Here is a 22,059-nt window from a genome sequence, read left to right on the forward strand (position 1 = left end):
TGGAGTCTAACTGCGGTCCTCACAAAGAGATGCTGGGGAAAGACGCTGTGTGTGCTGCTGAGCCACCCGGGTCCCGTTCCCTGCTCCCCAGAGCCGAGGAATGGCCGTGCCATCAGCAGGGTTTTGCACTGACTCCAACCATCCCCAAAAATGGCCATAGAATCAACTTCTGGAGATTGGCATCTGTTCATCAGCATAACTATTGTACCCTGGAAGCCCAGGGCACTTGTGCAAGTAGCAATTCAGAGGAACTCTGAGGGGAGGAAAAACCCTACAGGGCTTTTTTCTCATTTCCAAATGACTCAGGGTCAGAAGCAAAGAGGTCTGACCCTCTTCTTGCTTGGCTCCAGGAGGGCCAGACTAAACTGGGGGGGCTGTAAAAGCCAAGTCATGCTTCATGATGCTTTCCTCCTAACAGAGCTTCTAGTGGCCACTGTAAACAAATCAGTATGTCCAGCTTTGCATCCCAAATAAAGGAGGCACAGGGAACTGTGAGGGTTTTTGATGTTCAGACGAATTATTCCTGCCCTTGCAATAGCGATGTGTGCAGCATTTGATCATCCCCTGCCATCAGCAGTGCAGGCGAGGACAGAAATATTCATGTTCTGTATTTAACTGGAAATTAAGAGAATGCATCATCTGGTGACAGGAACTTCTACAAGTGGCTGCTTCCCGCTCAGTCAGCTCCCAGACCTCTGCATCACTGGGGGGATATTGGGAAACTTGATTAATGACTGGTGGATATTTGCTGGAGGATGTATTCCCCAAAGTCACCCAAAACTGATGGAGGCGTGCAGGGATTCTTCCCCTCTTGGAGGAGCACTGCTGGCTCTTACAAGGTCTGCTAAAGTAGCTGGGAAGTGACTCAAAAGGGAAGGCTGCCTGCAGGCCTGCTGAACCACTGGTACTTCTCCACCTGTCTGCCTGCACTGTGCCAGGGGGAAGCTTTGGGGCGACTGAACTCAGAGGATGTCTCTGAGCTGCAGGCGAGCGCTGGAGAAGAAGGGAAAGTTGAGACGAGCGGGAAGGGGAGCACTCCTATGTGACTGCTGCAGCTGCCGTGATGGATTTAAAACCTCACTGGTTGTGTCCTGCTGAGCTCCTCAGCAAGTTCCAGGGTGAGATGTGCTGTCTGCTCCGGACCCACAACACAGGTAGCGTAGCAACAGGGATCTTCCCCAGCTGCAAGGTTAAAAATAGAGCCAGGGAATATTGAGCTTGCAGCCTTTGGGGTTCCTGAGGCTGCTGCTGGTTGCAAGCATCTGACTTAGGCTCAACTCTGGGCACTTGCCTGTGACAAAGGGTTTGCCAGACTCTGGGTTATTGCGTGGGTCTGCAGCCTTTCTGTGCACACACGCAGTCACCTTGTGTCTGGGGACTCTGCTGCAGTGTCTGAGGTTGATGTTGCACAAGCAGGGTCTCCACTTGTTGTACCCTTCTACAAATGACCCATGAGCTAAAGATTATCTGGTAATTTCCGCAGACACTGCAGGAGCACTCATTAACTTGCTGCTACTATTTTTGTTTAAACAAATGCAGCTCTTCTCAGTAATAAAAAGTGATTTGATACCTGCTCAGCTGCTGCCACTGACCAGGAAGGAAGGCGCTCGGTTTTGGTTTTCATTGCAGATCCTTTTTGGAGACAGACATCCTATGCTCAGCCTCTCATTTGTTTCTCCCTTCCAGAGTACGTTCTGTTTTTAGCTTTGTTTGTTATTGTTGCAGAGCTACTTCTGTCTGGCCTTGCTCATACCTAGGGGCACAAGGAAGAGATTTAGACCTCAGAAGAGGTAAATGGTTTGATTTTTCTAGCTCATTAGGGAGGCCTGCTTTATGTCTGGAAAGGCTGTGGCACAGATTACACTAACACAACTTGGACTTGGTTTGTTTTTGTTTTTGTTTCTTTTGGCCCCCTGTTAATGAATGCAATTATGAGCAGGGAGGTTAGTGGGCAAGGGGCCGTACGGTGGTGTCAGGCTAAGGGTGGCTCACATCTCCCTTTGCAGACTCCTGGCTCGTTTCCTATAAACACCGATGGTTGGAACTTTTGTTTGATAAAACTCCTCTCACGTTTTATCACCGGTTGGAGTATTTGTACTCTGAAATCCGGGATTTCACAGACTCTGTAGCAGCTGTAAAGTGAAATAACTCCTCACATGCAGAGATTTATAAGCCATCCGTAGCAAGGCTGCAGCGCAGGCGATGCTTCCAGCTGAGAAGCCCTCAAGGTTCTGACAGAGCAATCAGGATTGCAGGGTTGGAAGCATTTGAGGGATGCCGTGTGCTGTAAATCCTCTGAGGCCACTGGAGCTGGCATCAGCCACGTTGGCACAGCACGGTGTTGGTGGCTGGCTGTGCCCACACGTGTCTTGTGTTGTTCTGGGTGACTTTCCCTTGCAGATGAAGGGAGAGAAATGTGCAGGCTGTTCTGGGCTCAGCTGCCACAGTTCCCAAGGAGCTGCAGCAGTCGTTTCTGAGGAACCCACTGCAGAGATGACAGATAGCAGTCTGGCTGGAACTGAGGCATGCTTATTCAGGCCAATTTATTTTGGGATTTAGGACTCTTAGCAGTTTCAAAGAATGTTGGCGATGGTGAATGAGGGGTTAGAGCAGTGCTGGGTGTGCATGGCGGAGAGCAGGATGGGACACACAGCCTGGTGAGAGGGCAAGCTTAGGGATTCCCTCTATCCAAGGGGGAAAGAGTGAGTCGCTGAGCTCTGCGTCTTTGTGTAGGCTGACAGCTGGACTGGTGTTTTTGGAAGCATGAACACCTTGGGAAGTGCTTTGAATGGCCTGTGCCTCTGAAGAGCAGGGCAGAAAATCAAATAGTTTGAAGAGCAGGACAGCTCATTTAGCCTCACTTCTTAGCATTCCTCAAAAGGAAGAACTTTGTAGATGGATGTGGGGAGAGCATCTTGGGCCTGAGATGCTCTGTAGAGCCTTACTGCTGTGTACTCCATCTCCTAAGCATGTTGAGCAGCTCTGACATCTCTGGACACGTGCCCTGTGTGCCTCTGCTGCCCTTTTATGCTGCTGGTCAAATCCCAGTGTGGATACCACCATCTGGGTGTCGAACATCTGAGGGTTTTGTGGGGTGAGGTGGTAACACAGTAATGTTAGTGCTGCAAGGTAAAGTCTTAACTCCATCTAAGAGGGACTCAGATCTGGTGAGTGTGGCTGGAGAGTTATTGCTGTGCTCCAATTCAGTCGTGGGTATCAATCCCAGCCTTCTAGATCTGTGTGATCTTATCTTGGTGAAAGGCAGCAGGACTGGTGTTGGTGGGGCTGAAATCACATGCAATCTTTGTTTTCTTCTAAAGGCTGTGAGGTACCAGAAGTGTCATGCAAAGAGACCTGCTGCTCTTTGAGGTGAGGACTCCTAAATTCCTCAGTTTCAGAGCAGATTTGCAGCCATCTGATGATGCCATGCATCAACCTGGACAGCACTACCTGCTTTGCAAGTAGGAATCATATTTTTGGAAGTATTTTGCATGCTAATGCTCTTAGGAGTGTGAAATGCTGCTGTTCATAATGACTATGCATCCAGGAGAAGTGTGCTGCTTGACACTTCAGCCTTCTGTAGCCAGAATGTTTTGGTTGGAAAGCTTATAGCTGCTTATATGAAAGTGAAAGGGGAAGGCAGGATCAGCATAGGTTGTTTCTGTGGGTGCACTGCTTGTGGCAGGATCTCTGTCCTGGATGTTCCAGGATGAGGCCTCGAGCAACCTGATGTCATGCAATGAGACCAGCAGTCACACCAGGACATACCAGACCCCTCTGTGACACTTCTCTGCCCATCAAATTGCTCAAATCAATCACATTTGACTTTTAATTGAACTCATCAGAACCATTGCCATGCTCAAGCATCCTATTTAGCAGTAATTGTTCTCTCCCACTCCCTTCCTTTCCTTAGTTGCTTCTCAGGTGTTTGGGTCTTGCTGATGCAAAGCCCTCTTGATGTGTTTACTTGGCTGCACCAAGAATATGGGAACTGCTCTTAATCCTCGTTTCACACTTGCAATTGGATTGGGTTGATTTTTGAATCGCCACAGCAGGTTCTCAGATCTTTCATTAGCTGATGCTTGATTCATTTAGTTCAGTGACAAGACATAATTGCTTGTCTGAACAAGCAGGCCACGTTGAAGTGGTGTCTGTAATTCACTGAGTCGCCTCATTTGTGAGAGGGAAACCAAAACCCACCATAATCTGTGCAGAAATTGAAGTGAGGAGGCCAGGAGGTCAGATGAAAAACAGGAAGAACCCTCTGCCCTCCACACACTTCACACTTAAGCTGCTTCTCATTCAGCTCTTTGGCATAATGATGTAACACAGCATTTGGTGCTATGGAAACCCCAGTTTAAACACTGGTGCACAGCAGCAAGCAATTGACTATCCCTAATTTTCATTTTCTGAGGATATTTTTGACTCGTGCATTAAGCAAACATTTATGCCAAGCACTGTGGAATCCAGAAACGTTGATCAAGTTGAACTTATGTCTTTACTGTAGTAAATAATCAGACTGATGGTGTCACTGATGCCTGCACTACCTGCCGGGATGGCTGTCAGCAGCTATAAAAAGACAAGAGTACAGGTGCAAACAAGCTGCTGCTCTGGGCAGCTGCTCTGTTGTGCTCATGTTCATCCTGCTTTCACTGCTGTACCACAGCCTGACTTCTTGTCTCAGCTGCACATGAGGGCTTTGCTCTGATAACCAGACCGGAGGGTTTTGCAGGTACTGTTCCAGTGTGTGCTGCTTGCTGTGCCAGAGGGTGATGGCATCCAACAAGCAGCAGAGCTCTCAGCTGGGGAAGCAGGATACTGATAGAGAAGAGCTCTGCAGTGCTTTGCCAGGCAGCAAATACAGGGCACAATCCCTCTGTCCATTTCCTTAAATCCTTCCCACCCTGATGCAAACCCACCGGGGCACTTTTGATTTGGAGGTTTCCATATCTGATTGCAGGGGGAGGAAATGAGCAAATTGCTATGGGCTGGGGCATGGGAAATTTGGATTTGCTTGTATGATTTCTGCAGCAGATCACTGTGACAGTGAGCATTTCTTACAGCAAAGAAGCACGTTCCTGTCATGTGCGTGTGGGAAGTGATGCGAACCCCTTTGGAAGGGCAGTGTGTTGATGCTGACCTCACCTTTGGATGATCTTTAAGGTCTTTTCCAACCTGAGTGATTCTATGAGACGAACTGACTCTGAGAAGTGAGATCTGCTTTCACATTCCCACTGCAGAGAGGTTTGAGATCTGCTTTCACATTCCCAGTGCAGAAAGGTTCTCTGGGAGCACAGCAGCACTGTGTGACACCATCCATCCTCTCCCTTTTGCATGATAAAGTAACCCATGGAAATAAAGAAGCAGGGCTTAATAAGCATATGATGCCCATCAAATGTGTCTCAGCAATGCTCCTCTAATTAAGAGCTGCAAATTATAACCTGCTCTTGGTTCACCCATTCTGCCTTACTCCCACCATGCTGCTGGTCACTGCCTCCCACAGCCGTGGCTCATTAACCAGTTGCAAGAGAGCCTCAACAAAAGAAACATTTATTTATGAAAATCCACAGGGACTGAACAAACCCAATAATTAGAGAGGCCATTTGGAACAGGAGGGCTCTGTGTAGGGAAGCTTTTGCTGTATGGAGATGCTACCAAGGGAGGAACCTCACCCAAAGCTCCTATGCACTGCACCACACCAAATACCCAAACCCTAAATGTACACTGCAGCCCAGCTCGTCCCATCACATCCCTCAGGCGTATTGTATTGCACTGAAACTGGACACCTTTTGTCTGGCACGGAAAGGTTAAGGACAGAGACACCAGAGTCTTCTCGTACCCTCAGCTGCTGTTGGGATTCATTGTCCCTCTGACATGCCCCAGTGAGCACATTTCACTGATGGGGTGTGATAGAAGCTCCAACAGGGATGGTATTTTGGGCAGATGAGCCATGAGAGAAGGGGCCAAGTTGGATGTTTTCATGAAAACCACTGTGTGAATGACTCAGCTGGAGACAGGTTTGGGGATGCAGGATGGTGTGATTGGGCTAGCAGGTTGCTGAAGCCTGAAAGTTGTGTGGTTGAGTTTTGTTTCTATAATTATTAATAGCAAGCAAAAGCGAGGTGCTCTCGTGCTGGGAGCTTTGGCTGTGTGGTCTTGCATTTCAGAGAATCAGGAAGGAGGCAAAGAAACTCTCTTGCTTTGCAACTGAATTTCTAAGCAGAGATCTGAAAGCAAACTAGAAAACCAGGCTTAACAAAGTAGGAAAAGCCTCTGTATCGCCAGTGAGCTGTCAATAGGAAATCTGCTGGATGTACTGCAGCAGCTGGCGTGATCAGAGGTCCCATACCTTTCCAGGCAGGTGAGTCTTTTAATGGGCATCTCAGTCTTCAAAAGAAGACTTCACTGTGGCTTTTGCACACCAAGAACATGGTGAATGCAGCATGTCATCAGCATGGACACAGCCCTGCTGCAAACACCCCATCTCACAGGTTGGCCTGGAGCCTAAACGTTACAGTAGCCTGATTTGGGTTCCCACCTCCACCTGTGAGACAGCTTGGCACTTGGAGTTGGGAAAGCCTTTGGCTTCGGACATGTTCCCATTTACCCAGAGCATTTTGCTTTTCCTGTGTTGGCCTCCATCTGAAAACTTCCACTAGAGACATTCCTACCCGCTTGGACATCCCAGTTTGTAGCTGGTGGGAATTCTGCCTGCTTTATCTCAAGAGACAGCTTTGTACAAGGGGCACAAGAAGCATTTCAGGCTGCAAGCCTTGAACTGAGGTCTCCATGCACTCTCTTGGGGTTATCTCCTGTTTCAACTGAGCATTGCTTGTGAGAAGACGGCCGTCATTTCTCTGCACATCTCATGATCGCAGCGTCCTGAGGGCATCAGACACGGGGGAGAAAAAAGGCAGCTGGGTTATTTTCTGTGCATTTGAATGCTGCCTTCTGTAAGCTCATAAGCTAGCTCAAACTTGTGTGTTCAAGGATGGTGCGTGCGGACCAGATCTCTGCCGGCCTTACTTGCTGGCTCTCCAGTCCACTTTGAGACATTCATTTTTGCCTTCATTTTGGGCTGGCAGCTGGAAGTAAATCAGCATTTGGCTCTGGTTTGTAGCACCTTCTCATGTATTGGCAGCACAGCACCTGAGGAGCTTGTGGCAAAGTTCAGCCCACTTTGTGAGTCTGATTTCTGCACCAAAAAAGTGAGAGATTATGCCAGCAGCTCTTGAGCAGGAAGGAGCAGTCAATACAACAGCCCCAGACTGCTGGGTTTGTTCCTAACGAGCTACATTTACCAACTTCTCATTTTATTTCATTATTCCCCCCTTCCATACATTTACTGACCAAAGGAGCCCTTGCTGAGAGCAGCCCCTGGTGAAAACTGCACCATCAGAACAGGACTAAAACATAACAAACAGCCAAGTTACACATCATAACCTTAATGTTTCATACACAAGCCAGGGAGAGGAAAAGAGAAACGTTTCCCTGGTTAAAACAAAATCCAGAAAGTGTGAGTGAAATCATTTCTACTCTCCCCTGAGTCAAAATTCCTGCAAAATTCATGTCATCCTTCCAACATTTTATGTCGACAAAGCTTTGTTTTTCCAACGGAAACCTACTGTGCCTCTTTCTGAGCAGCTCCAGGCACTTCCAGGTTGTGAAGAACTTGTGCATTCAGTCAGTTCTGCTCCAGAGCTCCAGAGACTTCCAAAATCTATGTGTGACCTATCGCCTTAGGCCCAGTGTGAGATCACAGTGATTGATTTTGGCACAGATGAATGATTAATGGCAACCAAAGCCTGGCTTAGTTCCGAAATCCCTTCCAAGACCCCTGATTTGATGAGCTGAGCTGTGTTGTGGAGTGGATCTTTGCAGAACAGTGGGTGCTGGAGATGAGCTGAGGCTACAGACCACCATTTCCAGCTGAAGCACTGAGTGGCCGGTGGTGCCACAAGGGTATTCTGAAGTTGAAAACAGCATTTCTGCTTGATTTTGGTATTGAATACCTCTCTGGATACTCAACTGGGAAGGACAGAATGAAATTAAAGTTGGGAGCAGGAAAGATTTATTCATTTTCCCGTGGAGGTTGGATGCACTGAGAGAGCAGGGAAGTGCCTGCCAGCATTGTACTTCTGCTTTAAGAGAAAAACCCAGCTCTGCTCCATTTCTGCAGCCTATCAGCACATGGCAGGTTGGAGAGGCAGAGAGCAAGATGGAGGCCAGAGAAACCTTGCTTGTATTTGAAGATGAGCCATGATGGAACACATGAAACCAGTCTGAAGCTTTTGCTCTTGGGTTCACTCAAGCATCACAGGTGAGCAGCAGCACAGCAGGAGATGAAAAAACAGCACAGACAGAAGCCAGTACATCAAAACCAGGTGATGATGCTGGGTGGATCACACACTGGAGCATCCTGGTGAAGGAAAGGTATGGCAGCATCCAGACGGGTGGCTTATAGAGCTTGGGAGCCGCTTAGGTGAGTGTGTTGGAGTAGAAGCTGAAGCTTTCGGAGACAGTTTTGGAGTCACTGCGTGAGGAGCCATTGGAGGTCATGTCTACAGAGAGGCGTTTGCCCTTTTTGCTCTCTTCCAGCTCCTCCTCAGCTGCACCAACCGCCAAGGACACGGTGGTCTCTATCCGGCTGACCTTGTACATGCTGCTCTGCGTCTGCAGGTACCTGGCTGACTTCATCTCCAGGCCCTCGTACTCAGCAGCACTGACAAATGGGCACCACCGGAATGCATGCTTGAAGCCCACACGGAACCTGGGGGGACAGAAGGATTGCAGAGAGGCAGGGGTGAGGAAAGTGGGGATGGGGAGAGGAACCCACTGGACATGAAAGGCCAGAGCGAAACACTGCTGAACAGTGAAACAGACATTGCTTTTCATTCAGATGTGAAAATAAAAACAAAAAACCACCACTGATAAATCCCAATGAGGAGTAGAGAGGGTTGTTTTGAAACATGAATGACTTCAGATCCCACAGAGACTTCAGGGAAAACTTACTGAGGTGAGTCTTGTCCCCACAGCAAACACAACCCCTGGAAGAGCACAGAACAGCGCCATCCTAGAACACCTCTATCCAAAGTCTCCTCCATCAGAGCCCTCTGTGTTTCTCTCTTCTCCCCGCCCTGCTGTGCTGAGCTCAAACCCACCTGTCATTGAGGCAGCAGTAGATGATGGGGTTGTACATGGTGGAGCTCATGGCCAGCCACATGACGGCCAGGTAGACCTGCTGGATGAACTTCTGCAGGTACCACTCGGGGTTGAAATACTGCAGGGTGAAGTAGATGTGGTAGGGCAGCCAGCAGAGCGCAAACGTGCACACCACAATGATCATCATCTTCACCACCTGTGAGGAAAAGAGAGCACAGGACAGGGAGGACTTGTGTCACAAGTCACCATCCAGACACCTCAGAGACCTTTCAGCAGGGAACACTCGCTCGGCATCACAGAGGACGCACGCTTGGAGGACGCTTTCTGCTCCTTTAGGAACAACAACCTGTTTCCATCTTGCTACATTCTTTTTGGCTGTGATCAGTCGGGATTGAGTGTGAATGATGGCTGCTACTGTGCCTGAGGTTCCTTACCTTCCTCTTTGCTGAGACCTGCTCGTGGTAGCGGTCGGAGGAGTCACCGGGTATCTCGCTTGCCCAGAGGGTGATGCTGACCACAGTGTAGGCACAGCCTATCACCAGCAGTGGCAAGAAGTAGATCAGGACAGTCATGCAGAAGTGATACCTAGAAAAGATGATGGCTGTTGAGTGCATCCTCTATCTAGTCAGCCTGTTTCTTGCAAACCAACCTTGGAAGCACAGCTTCACAGGGGCAGAGGGATTGTAGCATGATTCCTCTGATGCCTGGAACCTGGAAACTCCTCAGTTTCATCCCAATCTCTTCCAAGCCTCCACTGCTGGCTTCTGGCATGCCAGCACCCTCCAGAGATGGAGAGAGAAGCCAGTGAAAGACTTATGTTACCTGTGCATAGCAAAGACATCTTAGCTGATGTAGCTCTGCTGTCACATCTACTTTATTTACACCCTAATTTATCCTGAAGGTGAAAACTCATCCTTGTCAAATCTTTCATCTGGCAGTCCTGTGCAAATGTATTAAAACAAGACAAACACAAAACAGAACATACGTAAAGGATAGGGTTGGCAAAGGGGGTTGGACTAGTGGATCTCTGGAGGTCCCTTCCAGCTCCTACAACTCTGTGATTCTGTGATAGGAACCTTAAAGATTTCCCTGCATGTCAAATGCAAGGTCTTAGCTTGGACTCCTGATCCACCATAGGTTTGGCTCTGCTCAGGCAGCAGAAGACACCTCAGTCCCCACTGCTGTAAACACAGCTGGGAGCAGCTCCATGCACAGTGCACAGAAGTTGAGCTGCGGGAAGCTCTTGCTAGCAAAAGGTCAACGTGCAGTTCATAAAAGCAGTGTGGTAGAAATAGCCTTTGCCTCCAGTGCGGCACTGCTCCAAGCTGTGCTCCTTCCCAGTGCTGATCCAACTGGTTGGTCTTCCGCACTCATGGGGAGGGCAGGATCTTTGCATCCCTTTACAACGTGGATAAAGGCTCTGTAGCCTTCCTCTGTTCTTGCACTCTCTCCTCCTAGGAGCTCAGATTGAATAATCTCTCCAAAGTGTAAGTCGTGGGTCAGGCTCGTGCCTGATGCAACTCCTTCTGCTCTGGCAGGGGTGAGGTTGGCTCCAGACCCACACTGCCATGCCATCTCCTCCTCGTTTTGTACCTGCAATCTCATTTGGTCTCCTCTCCACCCAGGGCTAATCGCATTTCAGCTGGATTTTGTAGGACTGTTTTCTATTCTGCTAATTAAAGAGGCGTCTCTGTGGCTCCATGATGAAGATTTCATTGTTGCTGTGCAAAGCAGGGTCTTAAACAAGCTGCAAAGTATGGAGAGTGATGCAGAAAAGCCCCAGAGCAACCATTAAATAATGCAAGCAAGACACATCCTTATTTTCAGAGCCACAGAAGCATGGCAAGGAGAGGGATTGCCAACACATCCTGCTTTTTGGTTCATTATTTTTGTATTTTGGATGAAACCCATCCATTTATTACTCTACAAGGATCATAGCATGAGAGCAGGCAGGGAAGCCTGGATTTTGTGATTTGGAAGTCTTCAGTGTGGGGATTTAGTAACTTGTGAAGAACAGGGGAGCACGTAGCAGAGGTGACAGGGACATGGGAGGAGGCAGCTGCTGTCTGGACTGTGGGCTGGTATCTCCCTGATAAGCCAATGAGTGGTGCAGTTTTGCCCCTTAATGAATCAAAATGAATGGAAGGGAGCTGAGTCACCAGCTCCTGGTGCAGATGCAGCACCTCCTGCCTTAAATAATTGCACTACAGCCGTGCAAGCAGGAATGGTGTTTGACAGGGGCCCAAACACCCATCTGCAGTTATTTTGGGGGCAGTAAGATAACATATATGATCTCTGGCTCTCTGCAAGTGGGTTCCCATGATTTGGACAGCATTTTGTGCTACGGCTGAGCTGCAAACTATTTTCAGTCCTCAGCAGCTGTTTGAGATTTGTCTACAGAAAAGCCTCAGTTTAGCATCTTCTCTCCTGGCTGCCCTCAACTGTTTGCTAAATGCCCTGCTCACCAAAGAGCTTGGGATGAGCAGGCTTTGGGGTGGCACCCAGCTTCCAAATTATCCGTGGGTCAGTAGTGGTGTTTTGCTCTTGAGTCAACTCTTGAAAAGGCAATGGCTCTGGTAGATGGCCAAACGGTGAATGATTTGTCAAAGTGAGGCCTTGGGCCTGTGCTGGTCACTTCTTTGTGCTGGGGGACTTGGGGGGCTCAACCCTCTTGGGCTGAGTTTCTTCATGCTGGCTGCATTTATTGCAGTTGCACGGAATCATGGAGGTTGAAAAACACTTTGGATGTCAGCGAGGCCATCCTCAGCTCAGCTCTTGCTTTGTGGACAGGCTCACGTTGGCTTTGAGCACTTTTTCCTGTGTGCACATCCCCTGCTTTGCCTCCAGCACCATTTCACAGCACTAATTCATTGCTCTGTGGGACTGGAGTCGCAAAGGTTGGTTTTTTTCCCTCCTTTTCCTCATGACATTTAGCTCACTGCATGACTCAGACCTCAAAGAGCAAACTGTGGAGGACCATGTGCTGGCAGTCCAGCAGGGTTGCCCAGACCTGTTAGAAATGCCAGATGTAATTAGCTGGAACCCTGGTGGGTAGGAAGGAATGGCTGCTGAGCCCTCCTGTCCAGGCATCCACCTTTCATCCTAAGCTGGTTCTGCAAAGGCCTCTTTTCAGAGCTTGTTTTTTGAAGCATTTGAGTGAATTTTTGAGGCGTTTGGGCTCAACACATCCCCAGACAGTTTGCTCTGTTACTGCCTGGCCAAGGTACACCTGATACAATGCTATTTACTTCTTACAGGAGTAAATCTCACCCTAGGAAGCCTGTAAAGATGTAAGCTGAAGGAAAGGTGCTACAAAAAAACAGAGCCATGCAGCCCCTGGGCGTAATGCAGACTGCATCCCACAGCTGCATCTTAGCAGTTGGATATGAGTTTCCCTCAAGGATGAGCACTGTAGAAGGGCTGGGAGCTCACACAGCATGGACCACAAGGAGCACCAAACTCAGCTTAATTAACCTCAGTGTGCCTCACCATGCTATAGATGCAGATCTTGCTATCATCAGCCATGTAGCACCAGCCTTACCCCGGGTGGGCTGAGGATTTCCCCATCCTAAGGAGCCTTCGTCCCTTCTCAGCCTTCCCCACTTCCTTTTATCATTTCTTTTTTCTACCTTTTTTCTACCTTTTTTCACTTTTTCTCCCTTTTTTTTTATAGGTCAATTTGTCCATTCTGCTTGGAAATTCTGACTCACGTTTTTCCATACACGTCGGTGCTGTGCTCCGGCCATGCCACCAGGCACACCAATCGGCCCGGCAGCTCCTCTGTCACCGAATAGTAGCCCTGTGGGAAGGCCAGCAGGAAGGCCAGGAGCCAGATGACACCAATGACCACTTTGGTGGCGGTGGCTGAGAGCCGGGGCTGCAGCGGGTGGATGATGGCCATGTACCTGCAAGGTGAGCAAGAGAAGAAATCAAAGCTTGGAAGCTTTGGAGGCTGTCTCAGATCTCCTGTGTGTGTGTTGTGCTTCTGACACCTGCTTCGTGCATCTTAGCAGCCCTCCATGCCACACACAGAGCATCCAATTCTTTCACACCCAACCAACTCTCTTGCACACTCCGTGGCCTCAATATCTTTCTTGTAGTTCTTTACTAGGAGAGTGGTTAGGCCCTGGAACGGGCTGCCCAGGGAGGTTGTGGATGCCCCGTCCTTGGACGTGTTTAAGGCCAGGTTGGACGGGGTCCTGGGCAACCTGATCTGAATGTGTATGTTTGGTGGCCCTGCTAGGCAGGGGGGTTGGAACTACATGATCCTTGGGGTCCCTTCCAACCCGGGTGATTCTGTGATTCTGTGATTCTGTGTAGTGAGGGGCTCAGATCTGTACTGTACTCAGATCTGATGCTGTTGTCTGGCAGCACCTCTGTTGGCAGCACTCAATAGTTTTGCACTGGAGCAAAATCATATCTATACAGTAAATTGCAGTGCAAAGGCTTCCAAATAGGAGAACCAAAACGAAGCATGCTGGAGCTGCCCCATATCTGCCTGGCTCATGGGATCTTCCATCCTGAACATCAGTCATCATACATGAGGCAGACTCCAGTGACGACGGGGCAGATTGAATTTATCCTTCTGCAAATCTGGTTTTGCAAAGCTGACAGCAGCCAGCAGCGCTGGAAGGATTAAGTGAGCACACTGCAAATGTTTGATTTCCCTCCCCCATGTCAAGCTTTGGAAACACTGTCGTCATGCGATGAGGAGAAACGTTGCATTGCTCTGCATGTTACAGCCTGAGGCATTCGCAGTGTTCTCTGTTCCTCCACTCCCCTCTACTCTTTTCAGACGATGGACAGTTTTTGCTTTTCGTTTTCTCCTGGATGAAAATAGTCCCCGTGTTCCATTATGTGTCCATTTGCTGTGAAAAAGGTGCAGAGATTCATAGAGAAATACGCACCACCATCAGCTCTTCCTCTGCCCCAGGGTACCAAACCTTATCAGCTTTGTGCAGCTGCAAATTCACCTGATAATTATCCTTCTAAAATCTCTGCGAGATCTTTGGCACCAGAAACAGAAGCTGGTGAGTAAAAGTGAAGGGAATGGATGCTGGCACTGCTCTGCACAGCAGCCAGCAACGCACTGAGCTCCAGGCTTCTACATCCCCACTGCTCCACCATGGGAACTGGAGGAGGTTTGGTTGGAGTTATCCTATGTACTGCTGCTCTGATCTAATTTCTGCCACTGCACTTTGGAGGATTTTCCTTATCAGATTCAAGCACTTTGTGGCTGCAGAAACCCTCGCAGGTAATAAAATGCTCAAACAATTGATAAAACAATGAGTTAAGCTCCAACCCCCTTACCCAGAGACCTTTCCAACCACCACTGCTCTGTCTGTGATGCTCTGGTGTTCACATAGAGAGAAGACAGCAAAATTAATATAACCAAAGAGTCAAAAAAGAAAACAAAAATGCCAGTGTTGCAAGGATGGGGAGAGGGGGGCAGGAGGAAGCCAACCAGTGGTGCTTTAGGAAACACTGGCCCTACATTCTACTTTTTGGCAGCAATTTCCAAACTGCCAGGAAAAAGGCTCATAAGGGTCCGGGCTGCTTAGAGGATCTGATGATACTGGAGATAGATGGAAATGTGCAAACATCCTGAGAATTATTTGATCATTATTTCATATTAAAATACTGCCTAATTAAATAATAATTGTATCAGCAAGCAGAGAGTTGTCTCAACATTTTAATAACTGCATCCTTGCTGTTTTTTTCTTTTGCTTGACAAGAACATTTGATGCAAAATTGCACTGCAGGGAAGAGAGGAGCACAGAATATGGTTTCGTGGCCTCTTAGCTCAAGTAACAGCCACTGTCATGCTCATATTGGGGTGGGAAAACTCCAGTGGGGAAACAAAGCAGCTTCTTTTGCCTTCTTCCAGTGCTGGGTCCATCCATCCCAACCATCTCTCAGTTCCTTGCTGACTGGTTGAGCTTTCCAGTTTCTTTCCCCTATAGGTTGGTGTGTCTTCCTTTCTGGGGAAGCACCTCTCATGTTTCAGGGCACCTGCAAGTTGCTGGTGGTCCTGCAGGCAGATGCATGCCTGATTTGGGGCACAAAGACATCAATCAGAGCAAAGTGCTGCACGTCCCAGTTGCTCTAGTGGGAAGCAGATTCTTAAAAGCAGGCTAATGAGTTTATTCGCTCGTATTTCTCCTTGCAAAGTGCCTCTGTGGCCCCGCTCTGCCCATCTCCCTGTGTCCTATTAGAGAGATTTATTCTTTTCTCCACTGCTCAGGACGGCGGTTCTCCTGGCCAGACAGGAGCGGTGGTTTGCAAGAGCTGGGGAGGGGAAGGCATATCCCCATGGGCAGCTGGTGAAGAACCACCGTGGGCTCCTGACGTCCCATTTTTCTATGGGGAGAGGGTCCTTGATTGAAGATTTAAGGGCAGATTTTCTGCATTAATGAAAAGGTTTTGTTCCTGATGGGCTGTAAGTGTTCCGAGGGGGTGAAGCGCATACTGGGCTGCAGGAGATGTTGGGTTGGGAAGAATTAATGATACCTCTTCCTCAAGATGAAATGGCCTGCTCTGCTTGCCTTTGGGATGGGAGCTTCACACCTGATGGTTAGTTTTGCAAGCCCAGGGCTGCCCAGCTCCTTTCACCTTCATGCTAATGCTCATCCCTTTTTCTTTCTCCCCAGAACTCAATGGGACTGAAGAGTGCTCCATTTGCCAGCAGCTTTATATATCCACTGCACTGAAGGACACAACTTTAGGCCAGATGCTTTCCTTTTGGTGACGTAGGTAATGCCATTTGCTGTTGTTTTAAATATTTTATTGTATTTCGGATTGGGGGGGTTGTTACCATGGTGAAGCAATAGCATCTGAGTACAGCGTTGTAGCAGGGCAGCTGTGAGTGTATCACTTATTACGTAGCAAGATGGCTACACTGCCTCAAATGCACTATTAATTGCATCTGGAAAGCTGGAGCCTGCCTGGAGAATGAACACGACACATTTCTTCTTTTGCCAAATGCAGACAGAAAAGAACCAAAGCCCAGAATTGACAGCAGGCTGGGGAGGAGGCAGAGGGCCCCCCAGTGTTCATTGCATTGCTGATAGCGATGAGATGGGAGAGGAGGATCCAAAGCACAGCACAGCCCTCTCGGGGGGCTCTGTGACCTCACCAAGTGCTGCTTAAGGAAAGCAGGAAGCCCCATGGCACCACTTAGAGCTGAGGAATGAATGGGGGAAACGCAGGGCTGACAAATCTGAGATCTGTTGCACTCAGTGCATGCGCGAATCCAGCTGAGCCATCGAAGTGTTAAGAACAAACTAAGGGCTGAATTAGGAAAGCCATCAAACAAGCAGAATATCTCCCCTCCAGCAGCTCGTGCCACTGCTCTGCTTGCAGCTGAGCACCTCAGAGGCATGTCTAACACCTGAGCTCCTACACTGCCCAGCCACCCACCAGCCTGTTGCTATTTCATCTTCATCACATATTTATCACAGCAGAAGAGGAAGAAAAAAAGGATGCCAGTTAGCTTTTGACCTGCTGAATTCAGCTCGTCCCCCCAGGCTCCCTTCCCTCCCACTTCTTCCAAATCCCATCCCAGCAGGGCGCAGTTACGCATTGTCAGGCGCAAATCAAAGTTCTGCCCTGCAAGCCCCAGAAGACCATTAAGTCAAGATTAAAAGAACTTGTGCTATATTAGGGCGTAAATGACTAATTAATATGTCTGCCCACTGATGTAATTTGTCCTCTCCAGAGGGTTTCTATCTGCAGTAATCGCCTCCTGGGGAAGGCACGGGGTCATTGAGCAGGCGAATGTATTCCTGGTATTCAGCTGGTTCATCTAAACTGGGAGTTCAAGCTTGCAAGGATAAATAATTTTCCAAGCCAGCTTTTCTGATGCATATGGGGTTCTGCATATGGGGTTCTGATGCATATGGGGTTGTGGAGATATGAACAGGTCTCAGCTGCAGGCTGGTGGCTTTAGGAGCCGTGGAGGTGAAGGAAGCTTTGCAGGTTTGGTGTTTCTGCAGCTCCTGCTGGCACATGGACGGATTTTGAGACATTTAATGCAGTGTGATTAAAAAAAAAAAGAAAAAAAGAAGCAGCATATAAATAGGATCCCAGTTTGATTGCCCAGCCCTGAGTGCTGGTCTGGCTCTGATTCCACAAATACTCCAGGATCCTCAGCAAGGAGGTCCATCCCTCCTGCAGTAGTTTGCTAACAGCGTGGGCGAGTGGCAGGCCCAAGGACAGGGACAATGCAATGCCTGCTGTTCCGTGATGCTCCATCCTGCTCCTCACAGATACTGGAGGGGAAACAGGAAAAACCCAACTCTGGATGTCCCTACACATGGCTGCAAAGCGACTTGGACACAACACGGGCTCCCAGTTTTCCTGGGAAGCTGGAGAAAGCAGAATCTCACGGCTCTTTCTTTGAAGTGCACACATTCATAGCCTTCAAAGCCAGAAGGGGACGCGTTGTGCTCTGGAACCGACACACCCAATGATGAAGGCCATGCTGTGCAGTTCCAGAGTTGGGGCTGCTTGGCCCCAACTGCTGCAGGATGCTGCGTGGCAGCAGCACTGCTTTTCCTGAGGAGGCCTTCCAGCTGCCAGCCCCAGCTCCTGCATTTCCTGCCATTGTTGCAGTGCTCAGAACTCTGTGCCTCTGTTTAGGATTAACCTTTGTTTTATTTTATTTTATTTCAGACTGGTTGTGCCCGGTATGAAACAGCTCCTGGTAAAAGTGCAATCCTAGTTTCAAGCAAAAGCATTTTTATTATTGCCATAGTTTTCTTCTCAGCTGCACCTGATTCATCACAGGGAGAGGCAGCTCACAGGCTCCTAAGCACTCCAGAGCCAAACAAAACCTGAGCCCGTTTCTAACAACCACAGCATCATCCATCTCCAGCTCTGTTTCCCAAGCTGTCACTGCACTATTTGTGGCAGTGCTGCAATTTCTTGTTGGGAAATACCCACGCCAGTTTGGGCAGTAGTTGCACTTCAGCCCAAATCAGGCTGGTGTATGGTAGTGCCAATCCTCCCCCCACCCTGTTTGCCAAAAAGGTGTCCTGCTCCCTGGAAAGGAACTGTAGAGCAGAGCTTTCTTCAGGAAATTGGTTGCACTGGAAAATGCATTGTGCCTGGAGCACTGGTAACCATGCAGAGCTGTTTGGGAGCCTCGATTTATCCCTAGCACCAATACAAAAAGACAGTAAAGACATACATTAAAGATTTTGGAGGGAGTTGCACACCAGCTGTGCCTGGAGGAGGGCCCTCAGCACGTGGCCAACTTGTGCTCCTTGACCCTTGTCCTGTGCCACCACAGCCTGCCAGCCTTTGCCCAACTTTTACCCTTGGCAGAACACACATGGGATGCCGTTCTGCTGGCAGCCCTCAGCCATTCAGCAGCACCTCCAGAAAGCTGGGGAAGAAAGCAGCTCACTTGTGCTGCCTGCAGCCCAACGAGGGCCATCCGTGGGACTTCCCTCCCCTTTCAGTCCCCAGTAATAAAATCCAGGTGGTTTTGTGAAATTCTGTGGTTTGGCGGGCAATGCAGCAACATGCAACCTGAGCATCACTCCGAGGTCCCCAGCACCTGAGATCAGGAGCCAGGAAAGGGCTCCTGCAGTGCATCCAACAGGCATGATTTCGTGACATGACTGTTTTATGCTAAGCAGTGAGCTAAATGAGGAGGTTGGGAAAGGAGTGGACTGCTCTGGAGATGAGCTGAGAAGGGAAAGGACAAAAAAATGCCAGAAGTACAAGTACACCCTACCAACATGCATGAATAGGTTACAAAAGCTCTTTTGGCAGAGCTGACAAAGGATTCCCTACAGAGGATTCCCTGAACCACCTGCAAACAGGTCAAGGAGAGGGATTCTATCTCACACTCCTTTACTGAAAAGAGCTCCATTTGAATTGCAGTGCTTTCCCATGGCCAGATATCAGGCAGAGCTGAGCGCAGCGCGCAGGCAGAGGCAGTGTGGATGTGGGGAGGGGTTGGGGTTGGGTGCTCACCTGTCCAGGGCGATGGCTGTCATGGAGTAGATGCTGGCAAAGACGGCAGCGATGGGGAAGAAGTTGTGAAACTTGCAGTAGAGCAGCCCATAGTACCATTCGTTGTGGATGGCGTAAGTGAAGTTCACCACCGTGTTGAAGGCAGACATGGAGGCTTCAGCAAAAGCCAGGTTCACCAAGAAGTAATTGGTGACGGTGCGCATCCTCTTGTGAGCCAAGATGATCCACATCACCACCACGTTCCCCACCACCGACACCACGACGATGAGGGTGTAGGCAACGGCCCACAGGGCCACCTGCCACAGGGGCTGGACAAATTGGTTGGCAGAGGACTCGTTCAGGGAGGCATTGAGCAGCCATCGGTGCTCCAGCTGTGCTTCCAGCGGCGGGGAGTCATCCATCACAGCGTGGCACTGCCGGACCCGGCAGGAGGATGCTTCGGGGCACGGAGCCCTCTGGGTTTAGGATACAGCAGATTCGGTGGGGAGGATGCTTCAGGGCACAGCACTCTGGGGTGAGGATGATTTGGGGAGCGGCACCCTCCGGGTTTGGGGGTGAGGATGCTTCAGGGTGCAGCGGGTTCAGGGGTGAGGATGCTTTGGGGCACAGCACCCTCCTGGTTAAGGGCACAGCTGGCTCAGGGCACGCAGGTTTGGGGCAGGAAGGCAGATCGAGGTGCAGGACCCTCCGGGTTCAGAGCCCAGCCACGTCGGGGTTTGAAACCCTCGCAGTTCCAGGCGCGGCTGGTTCAGAGTGCTGCTCCCTTCCTCTTCTGGGTGCAGCCGCAGCAGGGTACGCAGCCATGGCAGAGCACAACCGTGTCGGGATGGAGCCCCTCTCCCTGGGGGGGACGCAGCGGGACCGGGCAGCGCTTTTCACCTTCCAGTCGGTTCGGTTCGGTCCGGGCCGTTCGGCTCCGTTCGGCTGATGCTGGAGCGGGGCCGGGACCCTCCGAGAGCAGCCGGAGCTCAGACACCGCCGCGGCTTTTGTAGGCGGCGCGGGCGGTGCCTGAGAGCGGGGAGCGGAGCCGGGAGCCCAGAGCCCTCCCCCGTCCTCCCCCGCCCCCCCCCCCCGCTGCCCCTCGCCCCCTCCTCACCGTCCTCAGCGGGCTGCGTTCGCCTCTACGATTCACCCCAAAGCTTCTGTACTGCCAGCGGACAGCCGGGGGTGGGGGATCGATCCCAACGGCTTCACACGCACACACACATACACACAATAACCAACAAAAAACGAAAACCCAACCCAAATGTTTGATTTTTGTCATGAGGAATGGTCTTCTTGCCCAAAGCAGCACCAACGGGGCGGTCCGGCTCCGTGCCCCTTCCCTAATACGAGACAAGGAAACAGCTCCCGGGGGACAGCCAATCTTTCCGAAAATTACCGCTGTAATTTGAACGTGGTCCATCTGCAGGCACAGAGCTCCCCTCTGCCCCCAGTCCAGGTTTATGACATCCACCAGACGGGGGTGATTTTAACTTACTCATCCACTACCGTGTTATGGCCAAGCGTGGGCGCAAAGCGCACCGCTGTGTGCTGGGAGCGATGATTTTCCCTCAGGATGCACCGATGCAATGAAGATAAAAAGCCCCTCTGGAAGCAGAGCTCGTCCCCCTGCTTTGCTAAAGGATGTTCCCAAATGGCTGCGGGCTCCGATATCAGCTGGGAACCGCTCCGAGGGAACGCTGCGAAACCAACACTGCGAACCCCGGGGTGAGAACGGCACTGCTGCTCCTGTGCAGGGAGGATGGCTCAGCTCGTAAGCTGAAGCAAGCAGGAGGGACTCCGAAAATCTTTAGTTCTTGACACAGGCTCCGCTGTTGAAGTGAGACGGAGCTTTTTAACGGCGGGACGGACGGACGAGGAGATGGATTTCAGCTTAGAGCCTCCGCATCGCCCGCAGCCCCGAAAGCAGGAGCTGCACTGAGGGTCCCCTTTTCCTGCATCCGGACCGCTCGATGGCAGCACTGCCTAAAAATGCGGCAGAGGGACGGCTGAGCAGCCTGCCGGCTTGGGGAGGTTTGCTAGCGAAGGTGTTTCCAACCTTTCCCTTCGCTGCTTTGGGGCATTAATGTGAATACGACCAAAACCCAAAGGAGGGGACGCCGTGGCAATGGGGAACAGCAGCCATTTCAGCGCACCGCAGCAAACCCTCTCCGGTCCCAGCAAGGCTCCTCTGTGCCCCATCTGATAACAGCCCCCACTGCAGGGCACAGGGACATCACACCCGTTTCTCCACCTCCGTTTTCTCACTGGGAAAAAGGAGGCGATGTCTTATGCACATTCCTGCTGGAAAGAACCACCTATTTTTTCCTATTCTGCTGCCATGTGAGGAATTGAATTGCTACCTGAAGCAGGCTGCAGACAGGCACGTGTGCCATGGCATGTCCAGGCTGGGCAGCTGGGAGGAATGTCCATTAAGGGGGAGGTTTTTTTAATTCCAGAAGAGAAAAAGGGGAAAAAATTCAACCCAAAGAAGAAATCCTGCATGAGACAAGAGCAGATGTACTCATCGCTTGGTAGCTATGAGCAGACTGCTGCAAGCTTGTGACAGCTAATTAATGCTTACAGGTCCCTGTGAAGTTGCCAGCACTGTTCTGTGTGTGATGTCCCCCTCCTCCCCTTTCCCAGGAATGCTTGTATACCTTTGCATGCACTGCCAGCCCTTCCAGAGCAAAGCAAAGCTTTGTAATCAGCAGATGGAAAAACCTTGACTTTTCCTGTTGTGTTTTCCAGCAGGACAGGAGCCTCTTCCCCTATAGGTCCCCCAGCAGTTCCCCTGGGGCCACCAAACAATGAGAGCACATACAAAGCACGATTCTCTGGGAGGAAAATCTGCTGAAGGGAACCATCAGAGATGACCTTTTTGCTGCCTCAGCTCCGTGCCCCATCCGAGGGGTTGGACCCCGTCTCCC

The 22,059-nt window shown here is 50.1% G+C and overlaps 1 protein-coding gene across 1 annotated transcript; it reads right to left on the minus strand.

Annotated features, from left to right (window-relative positions):
- Window positions 1–5,633: 5,633 nt before the first annotated feature.
- Window positions 5,634–20,170, minus strand: TACR1 (tachykinin receptor 1). The gene is made up of 5 exons (XM_048928016.1): window positions 19,147–20,170; window positions 12,873–13,067; window positions 9,597–9,747; window positions 9,162–9,358; window positions 5,634–8,770 (listed from the first exon to the last, which is right to left on the minus strand). Exons 1-5 carry the CDS (start codon window positions 19,545–19,547, stop codon window positions 8,479–8,481), a joined length of 1,236 nt encoding a protein of 411 aa, XP_048783973.1. The 5' UTR covers window positions 19,548–20,170; the 3' UTR covers window positions 5,634–8,478.
- Window positions 20,171–22,059: the final 1,889 nt, after the last annotated feature.

Source organism: Lagopus muta, chromosome 27 (genome assembly GCF_023343835.1).
Source record: "Lagopus muta isolate bLagMut1 chromosome 27, bLagMut1 primary, whole genome shotgun sequence".
Lineage (NCBI taxonomy): Eukaryota > Metazoa > Chordata > Aves > Galliformes > Phasianidae > Lagopus > Lagopus muta.